Source organism: Phalacrocorax carbo, chromosome 1 (assembly GCF_963921805.1).
Source record: "Phalacrocorax carbo chromosome 1, bPhaCar2.1, whole genome shotgun sequence".
Lineage (NCBI taxonomy): Eukaryota > Metazoa > Chordata > Aves > Suliformes > Phalacrocoracidae > Phalacrocorax > Phalacrocorax carbo.
The window spans coordinates 89,385,738-89,402,998 of record NC_087513.1 but is presented as its reverse complement, the minus strand read 5'-3'; the positions used below and the strand labels follow the sequence as shown (position 1 = coordinate 89,402,998).

The 17,261-nt window shown below is 43.2% G+C and overlaps 1 protein-coding gene across 3 annotated transcripts; it reads left to right on the top strand.

Annotated features, from left to right (window-relative positions):
* The first annotated feature begins 2,449 nt into the window (after positions 1 to 2,449).
* Positions 2,450 to 16,836, top strand: LOC104053138 (beta-1,4-galactosyltransferase 3). Of its 3 annotated transcripts, none has more exons than XM_064466104.1 (6): positions 2,453 to 3,044; positions 10,020 to 10,255; positions 11,146 to 11,336; positions 11,912 to 12,034; positions 14,832 to 14,936; positions 15,921 to 16,836. In XM_064466104.1, exons 1-6 carry the CDS (start codon positions 2,807 to 2,809, stop codon positions 16,060 to 16,062), a joined length of 1,035 nt encoding a protein of 344 aa, XP_064322174.1. In that variant the 5' UTR covers positions 2,453 to 2,806; the 3' UTR covers positions 16,063 to 16,836. The 3 variants fall into 3 exon arrangements, with proteins under 3 accessions (XP_064322182.1, XP_064322174.1, XP_064322191.1); XM_064466121.1 differs by lacking the exon at positions 2,453 to 3,044 and adding an exon at positions 3,914 to 4,094; XM_064466112.1 differs by lacking the exon at positions 11,912 to 12,034 and having other exon boundaries at positions 2,450 to 3,044.
* Positions 16,837 to 17,261: the final 425 nt, after the last annotated feature.

Below are 17,261 nucleotides of genomic sequence, written 5' to 3'. Positions count from 1 at the left end.
AGTGGGGCACTAGGTGTCAGTCCCGTGGGGTCAGGCAGGGAAACAACTCTAGTCTCTTGGTTCCTCCCTCTCTTTCCAGACCGAAGGATGATGGATGGGCCTATTTGACAGGAACCCACTGTTGGCTAATCCACAAGCCTGGGAGAAGCTAGTAGACCCAGGTCCTGTTTCTAATGGTCTCACTGATTTACTCTGGCATTTGGCCAAGGTACGTCACATCAGCTATCTGTAACTTGGGTTTTTTTAACAAGGGACCCACCTCCCAGAAACATGGAAGCACTTCTAAACTCTTTTGAGGTAGGATTGCTGAAAATTTAGCATGCTAGAGTACAAGCCAAATCCATCCCTGTGTAATAAAAAGAAATCACATTCACAAAGGTGTTGCTTAAAGTGCCAAAGCCAAGGTCCTGCGAAAGGCTGAGAAAGAACTGCCGTGGCCAAAGGTAACCAAAATGTCCACTCCACTGGAAAAACACTGTCACCCTCAAAAAAGAGAGACAGCTCTGCTTGGCTATGGTGTCTGAAAGCTTTTGCAACACCTGTACAAGGATTAATGCTACCTTCCTCTTCCCTTGACAGAAGCCCCAGGGATCAGGAGGCCAGTGGTTACGACACATTGAGTGATACTCCCTGAGCACTCTGCTTGGTATCCCTGTTACACGAGCACATCATTCCTCCCCTCCTTGGGCCCTGCGTTTTCAAGGCCAAGCTTCCCAGCCACTCTGCTGCATTTTCAACAGGGATCTGGTGCAGGCCCCAGGAGACAAAGAAGGGAGGAGAAGGGGAAAGAGAAAGAGCAAGCGAGAATGAATCTTATTAAACAGTGAGGTGCTTCTCTCAGTCTCTCATCATGTTCGGGGCTGATTGGAGGTGAAATTACACTTGGAGGAGGGGAAGCCCCCTCCCCTGGGACAATCCGGAGGCTCTTGCACAAACTTAATTTCAAGCTCTGATGAAGATGATGTTTGCCTTTTTTTTTTGTTGTTGGTATGCATTCAATTTAATTTCTCAGGCAGATGTGTGAAAATGAGAAAGGCAGACCTTTGACTGTGAAGACAGCCCGGTGCCTGCTTCTTACAGATCCAGTCTCACATTGTTTTCCTCCATCACTGCCCTCAATAAATCTGTGCGCAGGGGTTGCTGAAATGCCCACCACCTCCCTTCCACGCTTCAGTGGAGACAGTTAAAATATTTTTTTTTGCATTTAAGCAATCCGATTAGTTTTTAATTCTAAACACCCCCCCAGCTTTCAACAGCTCTGTATAAAACAGGAGCACTGTGACCTTGAAAAGGCTTGGACCTGCTGGCACCATGAAGTTCTGATCTGTACTCTGCTCTCCAGTCCATACTTGCTTGCTCTCATGGGAAAAAAAGGCTTGTGGTGGTTTCTGATCCACCTGTTTTGGTGATGGTGGCTGAAGGGGAAGGAGAGGAACTGCATTTGGTTTTGGAAGGCTCCTGGTGATTTCTCGTCCACCCATTTCAGTGGTGATGGCTGAAGGGGAAGGAGGGGAACTGCACTGGGTTTTGGAAGGTTCCTGAGGGAGATGTTCCTGGAGGTTCAGGTCTCCCAGCCCATGCAGATACACATGCTATTTGGCTCCTCACAGAGACAGCTGATCTGGCTAGTTGCATGTTAGTTTTTCAGTCTTAAGAGCATATATACACATAGGTAAAAATACAGCTTGGGGTTGGCTGTTGCCTTTCCAGCTGACCTGCTTCTTGTGCCCAGGAACGGACACAAGGTGTTGGTATTTACGACTAAGCCCTGGCTGCCAGGAAGGCAGCAGAGCTGCCAGTGCAGGACAGTTCCAGCAGGTCCAGCTTCTCCCTGCCTCCGAGACAGATGGAAGCAGACAGGCCTTGCCCAAGATGTTCCTACATTGCAATTTCCTACTGTAACCCAAGGGAGGATCGCCAAGCATAAAGCATAAAGCAGTACCAGGCTCTAAAACAATTCCTGTCTGCAACCCCAGGCAGGCAGGCGGACTGACAGCACAATCTCATAAGCGCCATCTCATTAAGAAATCAGCCACTAAAGAGGTGGGTGTAAAAGCCAAAATTTTTTATGGGCAATGAGGCCGTGCCAGGAGGTCGGTCCCTCGCTGTGGAGGCTGCGCTGCCGCGGTCCCCTCAGGTACCGTAGTGCATTCATTTCAGTTTAACCGCTCTCTGCTCACTTCACTAAGCAGTTCAGGGTTGGGACAGCGGCGGTGGGTTGAAGGGGTAGAAGAGCCGCGGTGCAGCTCAGCGGCCGCCCCCACCCGCCTCCCCTCCGCCCCGCAGCGCCGCTGCTCGGCCGTCACAGGGCGGCCCCCCGGCTGAGGGCCGTGACGGCGCCGGCCGCCCGGGGGACTACATCTCCCAGCATGCCGCGCGGCGGGACGCCTGGGCCGGGCCCCGCCCGGCCGCCGCTTTGCACGCTGGGAGCTGTAGTCTCGCAGGAAGGCGGGCGGGGGTGGGCGCGGGCTCCTCGGCACGCAGAGCGCGGGCGCGGCTGTGGTGGCGGCTCCGGTGGGCGCAGGGTGGGGGGCGCGACCCTTGTGCTCTGCCGGGGCTCGAACGGGGTTTCCCTCCTCCGGTCCGGCTTGCAGAGCTCGCAGCGGGAAGGGTCGGTTTGGCTCGAAGCGTCCTGACGAAGCTGTGCCAGAAGAGCAGGCTGCCGCCTCGGGAAGTTTGAAGAGGAGGAGGAGGAGGAGGAGGAGGAGGAGGAGGAGGAACAGGTCTTCCGCACACAGCGGTGCAGCCCTGAACGGAGAAAGTTAAATTCCCCACCGGTCTGATTCCAGAGCATGGGCTAAAAGCCATGTCCCTCTCTCGTGTCGAAAATCCTTGTTTTCTGCTGTTTCTGTTTGTCTTCCAAGCAATATTTATCGTGATACTCTACCGAGGTGGACCTTCAAATGTGTTTCGTGGGCTTTTGGACTCGCATCAGGCTCTGGATTACTCCAAAACTCATGATGTGTATACAAACCTCAGCTTGTTTACCCAAGCTCCTGATGACGAAGCTACGCCGTACTGCTCGGTGCAGTCACCAATATTTGGTAGGTATAAACTGGTAGCCTTCAAAAAAGCTGCTTGGTACGTGATAGCTAGCGCTGAACGCTTTGTAAGTTGTATATTTTTAGAAATTTCTGCACTTTAAAAGTGGTATACTGGTGTGATCCTTACACTGACAAAACTTTCCTGTGTTAATTAGCTCATTTTTATTGCTTATATGAGAAAAAGTATTTTACTGATCTAAAAACTTCCAATATTAAGGATTTGGCTACGCAGACACTGTAGAACAAGAGTGAAAGCAGTGGATGGTGTTAATTCCAAGTTAGTAACCCTTTTTTTTTTTTCTTGGCAATTCTGTATAAAACGTGTGAACAATTGTGCTCTGGTAACGGCGTAACTTTGAGTTCTGACTCTCTGTAACTCCTGGGTTCTTTGTCTCAGCCTTATATCAAGCCTAAAATTCAACATAAATTGATTAAGCTGGCTTTAAATAGTTTGTATGAGAACGTAGCTTGGCACCTTGCTCTTCATGGTGATCTTTTTGGCCTATGCATCGAGGGATACAACAATCCATAATGCTTGTGTGTCTTTTAGACGTAGAAACCTCTCCTTTAGGCTTAAAAGTCTGGTCACAGGTTAATTTGTTTTTACACTACGACCAAGTTAGTGCTGGTCCTAGAGGGAGCATTAATCCAGCTACTGTACTACTTACTTAAAGTTGAGAAACTTTAAGTAAATACAAACCCAAACCTATAAAACGAGTTTGTTGGTAGAAAGGTGGTGCGCCTCTGGTAATAGCAAATCAGTTTCACCCAGCCAGCCAGGAACGGATGAATCCTGTCAGCATGCGCTCACAGCTGCTTTGGGGGTGCCTGCTTATTAGAGTACTGTGTGGTAAGTTACCCTTGCCTGGTTTTCCGCATCTCTCAGTCTTGCATATGGCTAGCCTGGGAGCGCTGCTTAGTAGTGGGCGCTGCTGTTCTGGGAAAGCGGATGGCTGACCGCACGTGGAGCACAGTAAGGGCAAATGGCTGACCTTGGTTCACAGGCGGAGGTATTGTGGAAAGCCAGTGCTGTGGTTACTCTCGTGTCAAGTAAGTTACTTCAGGTGAGAGAACACCGCTGGGATGTTTTGGATGAGCCTTTTTAGACTGCAGTCTTCGCAATGCTGCTTGTTCTTTTGGGAAGTTTTCTTCCTCTGTTGCTGAAGTTAAATGAGACACATGCAGTATGTATGATTAAATTCTATCACTTTTGGGTATATGCCTCAGCATTTCCCTTGGAAACAGCTCTACTAAGTAAATACTGAAATACTAGTAGTACAGAGCCTTTTTGCACAGGTGCCAGTTGTAATGGTCTTGGTGTGGTCTCTGCTCATCACTAGCTCTAGCTACAGCCCGTCAGTTCTTTCTGGAAGCTACAATTCTGTGTTTCCAACTTAATTGTTTTATTTGAAAAAGCACAGCAGAACTGTGCCTGCATCCTGCTTATCTCCACTATGGCTGCCCTGAAAAGAGTAAAATGAGAAATCTTTGGTCTCAGAAAAAACCCCAAACCAACAACCAAAGCCAACAACAACAACAAAAACGAAACCAGTCGAAACACCCCCCCAAGTGCAGTTCTGTGCAGCTTGCCTGCAAACCATGAGATAAGCAAGAGTAGTGATGTATGTGGAGGAGGCAGACACAGAGTAACGTTACACTAATCGGTGCTCTCAGAGCTGTGAAGCCTTTTTAAGATCTCTTGCTTCTGCCCATCCCTGAGAGTGCTGAGAACAGAGGGGATTGGCCTGCATGTCGTACTTCAGAGCTAAGATGAAAGCGTAATGTTAGTTATAGACAGAAACAAACAGTAAAGTTGACTGGGAGAAGAAAATATGAGGCAAAGTAATTGTGGAAGTTTTGCTGAATAAAAAATTGGATTTGAACATACGAAGCATTGCTGCTGTGAAACACAAATCATTTGAGCATTGATACAGATTCAGCGTAAGAAAAAATGAGCACTCTGCTACCAACTTAACATTTTCTTGGTGATATCTCCCTTTAAATATAAGAAGTAAATTATTCCTTCTGGTATTACTATGTGCCAACCTATTCTGGGTGGTTTTGGGTCATTCCCCCACCCCGCCCAGAAATGTACGCTACTCTGAAAGATTCCTGTCCTTTGTTGTTTATGTAATGGGCACATATGAATAGATATATAAATACTTTTTATATGTCATGATTGGTTGTTATCATCTTCTCTCATGGGACTGATCTCTCTTGGACGTGTTATATCTGAGAGAATGATGCCTTTTAATATTAATTTCATAAACTCCATTAAATGAAATTTCAAATCAATTCTTGAGGGCTTCAGTCTCCAATTCAGAGCTGGTAATAAGTCACTGTGTCCACTCCAAAGTGTGTTAAAGTAACTGGAATAATGCCAAATGGCTTAAATGGTTTCTGCATCAGGGCTTTTATGAAGTGCAGCACTTTTTCCACTTATGCAGTAGATCATTTTGATAACTGTTTGAATGTAAGATCAGCTTGCAGCTCATCTGTCTTTTTCCTACCCCCTGAATCTACACCATCTTGGTTGTTCCAGGGTGGTGGAGTAAGAATTATACTTCAATTGCTAAACATCTCTCCCTTGGAGGAATTAGGCTCTTGCTGACTAATGCTACTTTTTTAATGCATAGTGGTGTCCGTTGAACCTTTTATGACTGACAACTTGAAAAGCATTGTGCTAGATAGTCAGTGTCTTTAATAAAATTTTGAATAAATTACTCAAGTTCCCTTAAAGGTTGAAGTTTCTGCACAAATAACCAGTTGTCTTTTCCTCCTCTTTTGTTTTTGGAAAAAGCAAGGTGTTTATATGCTAGAGTTCTGCTTATTCAAACTTAACTAAGTAGCATTTAAATTCAAAGTCTGACTTTCTCACGCTTCATGCAAGATGTGGTACTTGTTTTGGTTCATCTTTTCCTCTTACCAGGAAGAAGCTTGATGCTAGAAGACTCAGGTTTTGGTTTTGGTTTTTTTTTCAAAGCGGTACCTTACTTAATGCATGGTTTGTGCTGAACGAGTGGTTTGGCTCTCAAGGAAATTAATAGCTGAAAGTTCTGTCTAACTCTGCTGTTTTAAATACGCTCGTGCTGTAGAAGAATTTTTTTCCAAGCCCCCGCCCCCCCCCCCCCCCACGTAGGACTTACTCCCTTTCACTCCCCTCTGTCATAACCTTTTCATGAGTGTGACCGTCTGTTGTGGTACTGGGTAGCTCCTGCTGCATTTCCTAATGGATGCTCTCCTACTAGAGTTTCTTCTCTTGGATTTAAAGAGAAGTAAAAAGGTGGTAATGCTGAGATTTGTTTTCAGCTGCCGTTGAGGCAGCCTTGTATCCTGTCATTAGAAAATAGTGCTTAAACTAAGGCTGTTGGCCTACCTTTTTTTATTCTTTCATTCAAACAGTAGCAGAATTATACAAATATGACTCTTATTAATATAGTGTGTGGTGCTGCACTTTCTCAGTGAGGTATTCATCCATGCTACTCTTCCAGTTTGTTTAGGTTGTGTAAGTTCTGCTTATTCTGGTTGAACTCAGTAATGATAGCTGCTATACACTCTAAAGGTGTAGCAGGGAGTTTAGAAATAACGTAGCTTCTTTCTGAAAGTGGGATAGATCTGGTCAAAATCAATAGATCCCCCTGATAGTCAAATGTGTTGCCTAGAACTTAAGGCAAGCAGGGTTATGCTGTCACTGGCACCAGCTAACAATATAGACAGAGAAGTGTGAGTTTTAACTCTACACACTAAAGTTTAATGTTAATTAAACACCCTCTGTGTGATGGTACAGACACAGAGAGAGCTTAGGACCCAGGCCAGGGAGAAACTGCTTGGATGCTTCAGGGTGTTGATTCTGTACCTTGTCTGAATGGGAATCTTGCACTTTCTACCATGTCTAAAATGGGCTTTTTCTTCCTTTCCCAAAGCTGCGCTTTAGCAGTTTTGTTTTTCCCTATTTTGCCCAGCCTGCAGCTGCTCAGTTCACATCTGGGATTTAATTGGATTACAGTGCATTAGCCTTTTGTTAGTTGGGCAGGAAGGAGATCTGAGAGCCAGAATTTAGTTTATAGCCAAGGAGCATAGGGCAGCCAGAGGTTTTGGGGATATAACTCACAGACTAACTTCTTTTTTTCTGTGTTTTCTTGGCATACACTAGATTGAGTTTCTGAGCTGCGTTGTTTGAGGTATAGAGCCAGGCATCTTAGGAGAACATGGCATCTCAAAAAACCCTGAAAAATGCAGATATTACCCTCATAAATCATACACTTGGGTATGGAAGGAGACAACAGGAGTGGAACTATTGCACATTATCTTATTCATACACTTAGGTCCAAATTTAGATTTGCATTTTTTTGAATTTAAGGCTTATTGCTACAGAATCTTAATCTGCAGTACAAAGAGCCCTGATTATATTATAGAAAGCAAAACCCTGCTTTTGTGGCAGAACAAAAGGGATTAATTCCCTTTCTTATATTTTCCTTGGAGCAATGATCTGGAGTTGAAATCCAATCTGAATATAACATTTCTTTAGCAAGCTCCAGTTGTCATCAAATCAGTGGTTAATGGTGCTTCAGTTAAAAGAGTAGATAATCAGGGAGTTCATAAATCTAAAAAGCAGCATAAGTTACAGGTTAAAAACAATGTTGGACTGAAATGTGGTGGTCTTAAAGGCAGAACAGGAAAATGCATAGAAGTAGGTAATGACATCATAAAATCTTAACAATAAATGTGACCTAGATTCATGGGCCCACAACATGATTCTCTGTTTCAGGTACAAAGGTGTGGTAAGGTACTCCAGTTTCCTACTGAGGGTAACATAGTCAAAATCAAATTATTCCTGTGTTTTAGATACTTAGGGAAGGATTGAAGAGTGATACTTGAGAGTCAGCTATTGCACGATCTTGCTGACAAGCAAAATCCAGGTTTTCCTTTTAAAACCAAACAAAACCCAGCCAACCAACCACCCAAAACAAATCATGCAGTGGGGTTCACAGCGGCTAGACCTTTTTGACAGTGTGCGGAAGGGGATTGGTGGCTGTTCAGACCGACCTTCAGGAAATGCCATTACGTGTGTTCCTTGGGGGGGAAAAGGAGACGCTTGCCGTGTATAGGTTTGCCCATCAGAAATGAGAGGTACACCGACTTCCACATACAAGCAAAATGTTTGCCAGTTCTGAAAGGCCAGTGTGAATCTTGGGCCAAATTTAGTCCCTAAGGCTCGTTAGTGCTCAAAAAAGCCCAGACAAGACAGTGGAGGGATGTTGCTTCCTTCTGTGTCAGTTAAACAGGACGTGGGTGAACACAGGCTCAAGTTTTTTCGTTAGAGTTGTAGCAGAGGCTCAAATGTAGGATGGGCTGGACAAAGTATCTTCTGGACTCACCTGCTTAAACACTTAGACTTCAGGCACACCTGTACTTTCCCCTGCTCACATGAAAGCTACTGAACACCAGGCCTAAATATTTGCTCTTCCTCTCTCAGGCTTCACTATCAGAAGTTTTCTGAGATAATAATTTATTTCAGTGGCTTAAGATGGAGTCTGATTTACAAGATACTGAAAACTTGCTTTAAGACTGCCATAGGGTTAACTGTGAGCTTGGAAGGAAAAGAAAAACTTACTTAAAAATGAAAAACCAAACCAAAACCCAACAGGTTTTTGCCTCACAGGCTTCTGGTGCAAAATAATATTTTGTCTTTGGGTTGCGTGGCCTGCCGAGAATTGTTGGGCCTACTTAAAGCTGTCGTTTGAAATTGTCAGCTTTTAACTGTGATTTAGGTAAAGGTTTCTTCCTAATTCATTTAAGTAATAGATTTTAATCTTGTTCTGCGTTTGTTTGTGCTTTATTTTGTTAGAAGTTGATAGTGGTTGGAAAACATTAAGACACACCAATTTGCATATAAATATAACTTTTCTCTAGTTCTGGAACCTTTTCTCACTATGCAGAAGGACGATCATTTAAATAATTGCAGAATTTTTGTTTGGTCATATTGTTAGAATATGAGACCTGTGTTAAAATGGTGATTGACACTTTATCTTGATTCTTTCTTACTTGTGACTTGTCAAGCTTTTTCCATCTGAAGAATGGAAGGATTCAGATAAAAGTGCAGAATTACTTTCTTTTTAAATTAGGAAATATGTCTGTTAAACATACTGGATATGTTTTGCATTTAGAATCGAGGTGCTGAGTAGAAAAACTATCATACGTAGTTTCTGTTGCCACCCTGCACCTGTTTTTGCAAATACGTAACATTTCTTTTCTTCCTTCTCAGTTCTGTCGTCTGCTGCTCCCAAAGTTTTGAAGTACTGCCTGTTTATCGCTGTGTATCACATTCCATCGTGGCATGTGATCGTCACATCAGATTGAACTTGAAACTTTTTTTATGATCAAGCTGACATTTCCTAGAGCATTTGTATTCGTCCAAGCTTTAAACTGTTTCTCCCCCAACCTGCTGAATATCCTTTTGGTCACCTTTGTCCCTGAATCTCCTCTGAAAGAGGCTTAGAGGCTTTTTCTATATGGGTAGCAAAAGCAGATATGATTGTTCATCTTGATTTGTTTTCCACACTGTTCTTGGAGTGAATGCATTTACTCAAGGATCCCATCAAAGCAACACAAGACAAAAGGGTTGCTCATGTAGTTGGGAGTCCATACCAGGGCAAAGCGAGCTGTGCAAGAGCGGGGCCAGGCTTGCTGGGCTGCACCGAGACTTGGGGTGCCTCTCTGGCAGGTCACCGGCTGGCCTGGTGCTGAGCCTGGCACCCCTCAGTGGGGAGCCGTGGGCGGGGAGGTGACCAGCAGGCAATGGTGGGATTCATCGCCTGGGCACGTCTGTGTGGCATCGTTCGCTCTTCTGTGCTACGGTGGGGCTGGCGTCTGAAGTAGTAAACATCTGTAGCTTATCTGATAGGTTTGAATGAAGGTTGAGAAACGCTACTGATTTTTTTCTTTTTTTTTTCTTTCTTCTGTCTGTCCTTACAGTTGGTCCCTTAACCATCACCTTCAGGGTGCTCCCTAGTGAGAGAACAATCATCAGAAAAAATCCTTTTGTTCAGCCTGGTGGCCGCTACAGGCCACCTCACTGCTTGCCCCGCTACAAATCAGCCATCCTTATAGCCTACAGGAACCAGGAGAAGTACCTTCACCATCTTCTCTACTATATTCATCCTTTCTTGCAGCGCCAGCAGCTCAGCTACAGTATCTACTTGATTCAGCAGGTAAATCTAAATCAGATGTGCCTGGTGGTGTCGCTGAGCTTCCCAGTGAAGGGTTAGGTTCTGACCAAGAAATGTGAAAGTACTGTTTTATGCATGGGTTTAGAGCAGACCAGTTATATGCTATCCCGTCTCCACAGCTGCTAATGATTGAAAGTTCATACCACTTGTCAAGATCATTCTGCTATTGATTGGTTCTGCTTTTTCTGTCTTGTAGAGAGATAAATGTGTCATTAAGTGGTAACTTGTGTTTTCAGCTGTTCGAGAGTTGAATGTGGTTTGTCTGTAACTTATCAGTGTGGCTCCTGAGCAAAACTGTTGAGAATAATTGCTGAAGTGAAGCTGAATATTTTTAGTCTGTATCAAATAAAAACATCTGGCTTGAGCCTGCTGTGGGGCAGCTATGCAGGTCAAACAGACATTTTTAACTAATGTGGACAGGTGTTGCAAAAGATCAGTGGTGAGAGAGCCAGTTTTGAATTCATTAATTAGAACTGATTGATAGTTGATAGGAAGGGAGAAGCCTTTTTGTTTGACCAAGATTTCTTTTTTTTTTCCCCTCGTTTCTAAGCTTTAACAACTAGTAATCAGGGCAAAAGCGTTGATGTGCAGAGGATTGTTGATGTGTGAGGGTTGACTTACTGGCCCCTTAAAAGTCAGCCTTGTTCAGGTGCCCACGGTATGTAGCCCCTGACACAGCAAAGCTTACAATTGCTGAGAATATTGTCAAGAGAACAGGTAAAATTTTTGCAGCCTGGAGCATGAAATTTGCAGCAGGTATTCATTCATTCAACTGCATCATTCAACTGAATAAGGCTTTTTTACTGACATAAATTTTAGTTGAGTTCTCATCTTTGTTGTTCTGGTGAAGAAACATAGGTTTTCTTTTCCAGGTGGGGAATGGTACTTTTAACCGAGCAAAGCTGCTTAACGTTGGTGTCCGGGAAGCCCTGAAGGATGAAGACTGGGATTGCCTTCTCCTGCACGATGTCAACCTCGTACCTGAGAATGATTATAATCTGTATGTTTGCGATGAATACTATCCCAAGCATATGGCTAGTGCCATGGATAAATTTCAGTACACGTAAGTGCCTCCAGTCGCTTTGGATGTACGTACTCTGATCAGTTCACTTTCTGCATAGAAAGTATGAACGAGGACAGTGAAAGATACAGCCTTTAAAAGGTTTTCTGTTTGTTAGTTTTGCAGTAGTGACTTCCCCAGAAAAAAGGGTATTCTTGACCTAAGCTTGCAATCTTGAACAGTTCCCTGCTCCGCTGTTAGCTCAGCTTGGCAAATGACTGGCAGATTTCTGTTTGTCTTTCCTTCCAGAATAAAAGTACAGGGTGGGAATTACTGGATCACGTGGAAGTTATGTGATAGGATGCAGGTATTTTGAACTGACCCACGATGTGAATTTCAAAACCAGCTTTACTTTGGGTCCTCGGGGCAGGGAACGTGTGGAAAATGATGTGGGAGATGGAAAATTATAGGAATTATACTGGATTTGCTGTTTTGGGTTTTAGCATTGTAATGACAGTGTCTGTAAGGTGTGAAGTTAATATATGTGTGACTTGAATCTTGTTAGTTTGTGGAAGACTGGTATTAGCCTTCAATATGGATTTTTTTTTCTTTGTTTTTTTTTTTTTTTTCTCTTTTAGTCTGCCATACAAGTCCTTTTTTGGGGGCGTATCTGCTCTGACTCCAGAACAGTACATGAAGATGAATGGGTTTCCAAACACATACTGGGGCAGTGGTGGTGAAAATGACGACATTGCTACAAGGTACTAATGCACAGGACAGGCTTAAAATAGAGCCAAGCTGGCTAGTGAAACACGTAGCATTACCCTAAGATGGGAACTAAGATGTTGTTCCTTAACATGCAGCAGTATCATTATAATCCAAAATGCTGTTGGCGCTGGGAATGGTTAATAACAGGAGACGCTCAGAATCTATGAATCCAATCATTGTGTGCTGGGAGGACAAAGCTTTCCTCAGGCTCTGGAGGGCAGAATGTTACATCCTCGTGCCTTCACTCGCTCTGGAGTGTGTCCAAGGGGTTATAACCACCAGTAGCTGACAAGTGACTCCATTGACATGAGCAGCCCCAAGGGAAGGAAGGAATCTGCAAGCTTGATGAATAAGAAAACCAAGAAGGTACTTAATAATTCTCAGACAGTTGGGAATTTAAGTTATGTTAAGTGCATCTAGGTTCCTCCAAGTATTACCTAATTACCAGCACCTGGAATTAAGGAATGCAAGGAATTCTAACTTCTGTCTTCAGCACTGGGTGATGGAGAAGCCTGTGTACTATTGTGAGTCGGTGTCAGCAAGATCTGATGTTTTTTCTTGCACTTCAGTTGCCATGGCAGCAGCACGCTATAGAAGTGAATACAATGAGTTTAGTTACAGGTACTGTGCCTAATGCGAATTCTTTAAGTACAAAATCATGGCTGTAGCTTCTTTATTCAGCTTTGTAGTTGCACTGTGCACCTTCATCATCCTGTGCTGAGGCAAGCTCATGGGGAGTTTATAAAACTAAACTGACAATAAAGGCCTTGTGTGATTTTTGGTCTTTCACAGTGTGACAAGTTACACGGTTTTGGTGGAATGTTGTGTTCAAGGACTGTAGGAGGTTTTATAAAGCAGTATTCTTCTGGGAACTGAAAGTCAGATTTTCTAACACAGAATTATACCTTTTTCTTTCGGAGAAAGCTAACTAAAGGGGTGTATCGTTGTTTAGAGATTCAGCATTTACTAAAGGAATGGAATGCCAGGAAAATAGCTCTTTACATAAAACACTACAATGCTGGGTCTATTCAGCTGGTCTTAGTACAGCTTAGTCATCTAATGTGGTTTTTGGTACCGGTGGTAAAGAGTCACGCCAGCTCTGCATATGAGTGCACTTCCTTACAGAAATCTCCTACAGCAAGGTTACGTGATCCCAAAATCTTTCTTCAAGGGGAGTAAACCGTATCTTGTTTCTCTGAGAACTTACACTAATGATTAGCAGGGTTCTGGCCTGTAGGTCCATGGAGGCCATGGACACTGCCTGTTAATGATTGATTCACATTCTGAAGTCTCAACCTGCAGAAGTGAGGAACGAGCTGGCTGTTTTTTGAATGGCCAGCTTGATGCACCTGCTGGGATTTGGGTTTTAGGAGATGCTCAAGCACTTATTACCATTCATTAGTATTTGAAATTGGACCTGGAAATGTCAGAGGAAAAAAGTCCTCTGTGAAGACATTTAAATTTTTTTTTTCTACTGGGATACTTCTTATTAAAGCAAAGTTAGTGAAAAAACATGCTGGATGCTACTTATGGTTGGCAGACTGCAGTACTCTATAATACTAGTCCTAGCAAACAGCAGGATCTACCTTTTATTAGAAGAAAACACTACTCTAATTGGAACCACTTATGTGTTAACATTTTCAACTACAGGAAAGTCTAGGGTTTTTTTAACAGTAAATGAGTGTTTTAACTGTTTCATATTACGGTTTTAGTTTAATCTTGCAATGCAAAAACTGTAACAGCAAAGCTAGTTTAGTGTTCTTGCTTTTTCTTGTCTTTTTGATTGAATGTGCAATAACCTTACGTTCAGAAAACAAGAAACCTTGTCTAAAACTCCATCTGAAGTAACAGTATGTGATATTCTCATTGAAGTGTTGTAATCATTTGATGGCTCTAGACTAAAAAATGTTTTCAGTTCTGTAGCCTGTTTCAGCTTTATAATATTCCTGCTTCAGTGCAGCTTGCCGCTGTACCAGATCTTAATGGAAGGGAATCAAATGTTGCCAATATGCCAGTCAGATAACCTCAACTGAGCAAACATTCCTTCTTGCCTTCACAGGAATTTTCTCTATGCAAGGGCTGCCCTGTGATAAGAGGCTTGCTAGCCCTAGCACTATTACAGGCATTTTTTATTGGTAAACTAACATAGGTGCCATCAGTGCTGGGTTGCTTGAAAGTCACCCAAAGCGCTGTTTTTAGGAGCTCTGTTCTGGAATTCTGAACCTCTGGTTCACTTCCTTATGTAACTGTCCTGCAGCTGCGCAGCTCACGTGTTTGGCTGGTGCCTACATTTATCACCAATCTTATGAAGCCAGTCCTCTAATCAGGCCCTTTCAATGAGTGGCAATTCTCAAAGAACAGAGAGGGGCTTAATCTGGATCTGAAACTCAGGACTGGCTTCCTTTCAGAAACTTGCAAGTTTGTTTGTTTTTTTTTAAGTTCAGGTGAGAGACCTCTAGGCAGTAAAAACTCTGCTTGTAGAAGGAAGTGAAAACAATTCATGGGAATTGTTCTTGAATGCTCTGTGTGCTGTTGTTCGTTCCGTGCTTACTGCAATCCTCTTTGTACCTTCTTAAAGCATACTGCAGCTGGGAGCTTTCTAGCCCAAACATGCTTGGAACTTGCTAAAGATATTGTGGCACTGTGGTGTTAAACTTGCTCCATTCAGCTTCTGCATTTTGCTTTGATTGCATTAACACTGAAAATCATCTCTGGCTTTGAACTTCCCTGTAACTAAGCCTAGAAATGGCACCTTTATTCCTAAGGAAAGGTTTTGTTTTTTTTTTCAAGGATTCGTTTAGCAGGAATGAAAATAGTCCGGACATCACCTCACCTTGGACGTTACAAAGTGATGGACTACAATGAAGAGACAGACACACAAGAGCCTTGGAGAAGGTAACTGTTCTGGGGGTGGGGTGCAGTTAGGAGGATACCCTTTGCCTTGTGGTAGGCTGACTGTTTGTTACTACCTTCTTTGTCAGAACAGGCAAGAAGTATATCTAAGCCACTACTTGTTTTTAATGCTTTTGTGTGGCTATTTAAAGGCAGCTCTCAGTTTCAACTGAACCATTCTGCCCCTGTCTCTGCATTTGAAGGGCTTCTCTTAGGAAAAAAGCAGGAAACTAATGTTAAGGACACATGCTAGCTAGGAACCTAACACACCTCAGACTTAAGCATCAAATTATTCAGGGAATAAAGCTTTAAAAAAATACTGCTGCCTTGTAAACAAGGAGAGTTCAGGTTGAAGAGTCACTTTGTCACAACTTCCCTATAACACAAGCTTGCGCTTTAATCTGTGCAGATTTACATTGTGCCATTAAAACAGTGGAAAGCAGCATTCTAGTTTGAAGACATGAGGAAGGTGCTACATGAGAGACCTTAGCAAAAACCCAGTTTTACATAAAAGAGCTGGAGGAGGGTGTTGGGTCAAGTGTGGCAAAGGCTTCTCATGATGACAGTGCAGGCTTCCCTCCATCATATCAAAACTCAGGTTTCCATAACAACCCTCTCAAAACCTACCTACAGCAGCCTATGCACACTGTCGCTGCAAGCCTCTGTGTTGCACTCCCTGCTGCCAGTTTCTTGGTTTTGTGCAGACTGCCACCTCACTGGTCTCCCTGTCTGACTAGGTTTGCAGTCCAAATTGTCCTCCCTGTCTAAATTCACACTGAGTATTCTAATCTAGTTTGTTTAGTCTTATAAAATGCCTTCTTTCTCTAGTCTGTATTATGTGAGAAGAGTTTTGTTGGGGCTTTTCTGCTAGCAGCTTTCATGTGCTAAGCCCTTACCCCCCTGTTCTGGAAGTCTGTCTTCTGCAGCTTTAGCTGCAACCATCACCTTTGTTCTTCTGCCTAACTGCAGGTATTCTTCCTTCTTCAGGCCTACTTCCCGACACAACACCGGAAAAACATGGAAGGATGATGGAATGAATTCATTAGAGTTCAAGCTCCTTTCCAGGACAAAGCATCCTCTTTATACCAACATCACTGTGGACATTGGATATGTTCCCCCCTTTTCTTAAGCAAATGAAAAGAAAAAGCAGTGTTTGGGCTCAGCCTGGCAGCATCCATATGGGCATTCAGCCTCTACCTCCTGTTGTGGTGTGGCATCTGCACCACCTGAGACTAATTTTTGTCTTTTATGCATTTCACTTTTCTTCTGTTTTCTTCTAAGTCTTAAAGGCTTTGGGAATAGGGTATGATAGCTAAGAAACAGGCTGTGGTTTACTGTAAAAAATTGTCAAAGCACTGTAAAACTAACTACTGAGCCAGACCCACCTCACAGCCCTCAGGCCTTGGGGCTCAAGGTCTCTTTAACAGTAAGCTGACCAAGTTTTCTGGAACCTTTGTTCCATAGGTGGATAGCTCTGTGCTGCTTTATAGTTAAGTGTTAATTGGGATGCAAGCCATTCTGTCAGACAGGCCTCTGATGTACTGTATGTTGAGAAAGTGTTGAAGCCAGTTACAGTTCTGTAAATATCTTTTGTGAATTTGAGTAAAATAAATGTGTTTAGGTTAAGAATTTCTAGAATATTTCATAAGTAAAGGAGAAAGGTGCTCTGATACCAAACAAAACCAGAGCTTAAGTCCTTGGGGTTTTTTCTGGCCTGATCCACCACTGTTTAAATGTTTTTATTGTAGCTGTAAGTAATTCAGGCTGAATAGGACCTAAGGCTGTCACTTAGTCTAACCTCCTGCACAGAGCAGGGAAATTAATTAGTGTTTCAGCTGTTGCTCAAACATTATGTTGAAGACAGATCAACCTTGAAAAATAATTAAAGTTCTTCTAAGTCAAACATGTCAAGAGTGGAGCTGTGACCCTGGCAGGAATGCATTTGTACCTACCTGTGAGACTGACACAGTCTCCCTAAGACCTTCTTCCATCTGTAATCTTTCTCTATAAGGTCAGTCAAGTAGTACTGCCTACCAGGTCCAATTGTTTCGCAAGTAAGACACAGGGTATTTTTCACTTGGGACCTGTAGATACTAAAATTCCCTGTTCATTGAAAAGCTGTATCTATCCCACTAACACTTAAGAGTTTATTTAAAGCTTCAGCCTTCTCTACAGCTGGAATGTGTGCCAACCAGCTAAAGAACCATTTTTCACTGTTATAGTAAGCAGAAGTTGCTTTGTCTTGTAATTCTTTATATATAGTGTCCTAAAAGAAACTCTCCCAACCTTGGCTTCACATCTACCTGCAAAGGATGCATATCCTACAAG

Coding starts and splice junctions, on each gene's coding strand:
- LOC104053138 (XM_064466104.1), top strand. CDS start 2,807: ATGTCCCTCTCTCGTGTCGAAAATCCTTGTTTTCTGCTGTTTCTGTTT. Junction 10,256..11,145: donor GTATCTACTTGATTCAGCAG/GTAAATCTAAAT, acceptor TTTCTTTTCCAG/GTGGGGAATGGTACTTTTAA. Junction 14,937..15,920: donor ACACAAGAGCCTTGGAGAAG/GTAACTGTTCTG, acceptor TTCCTTCTTCAG/GCCTACTTCCCGACACAACA.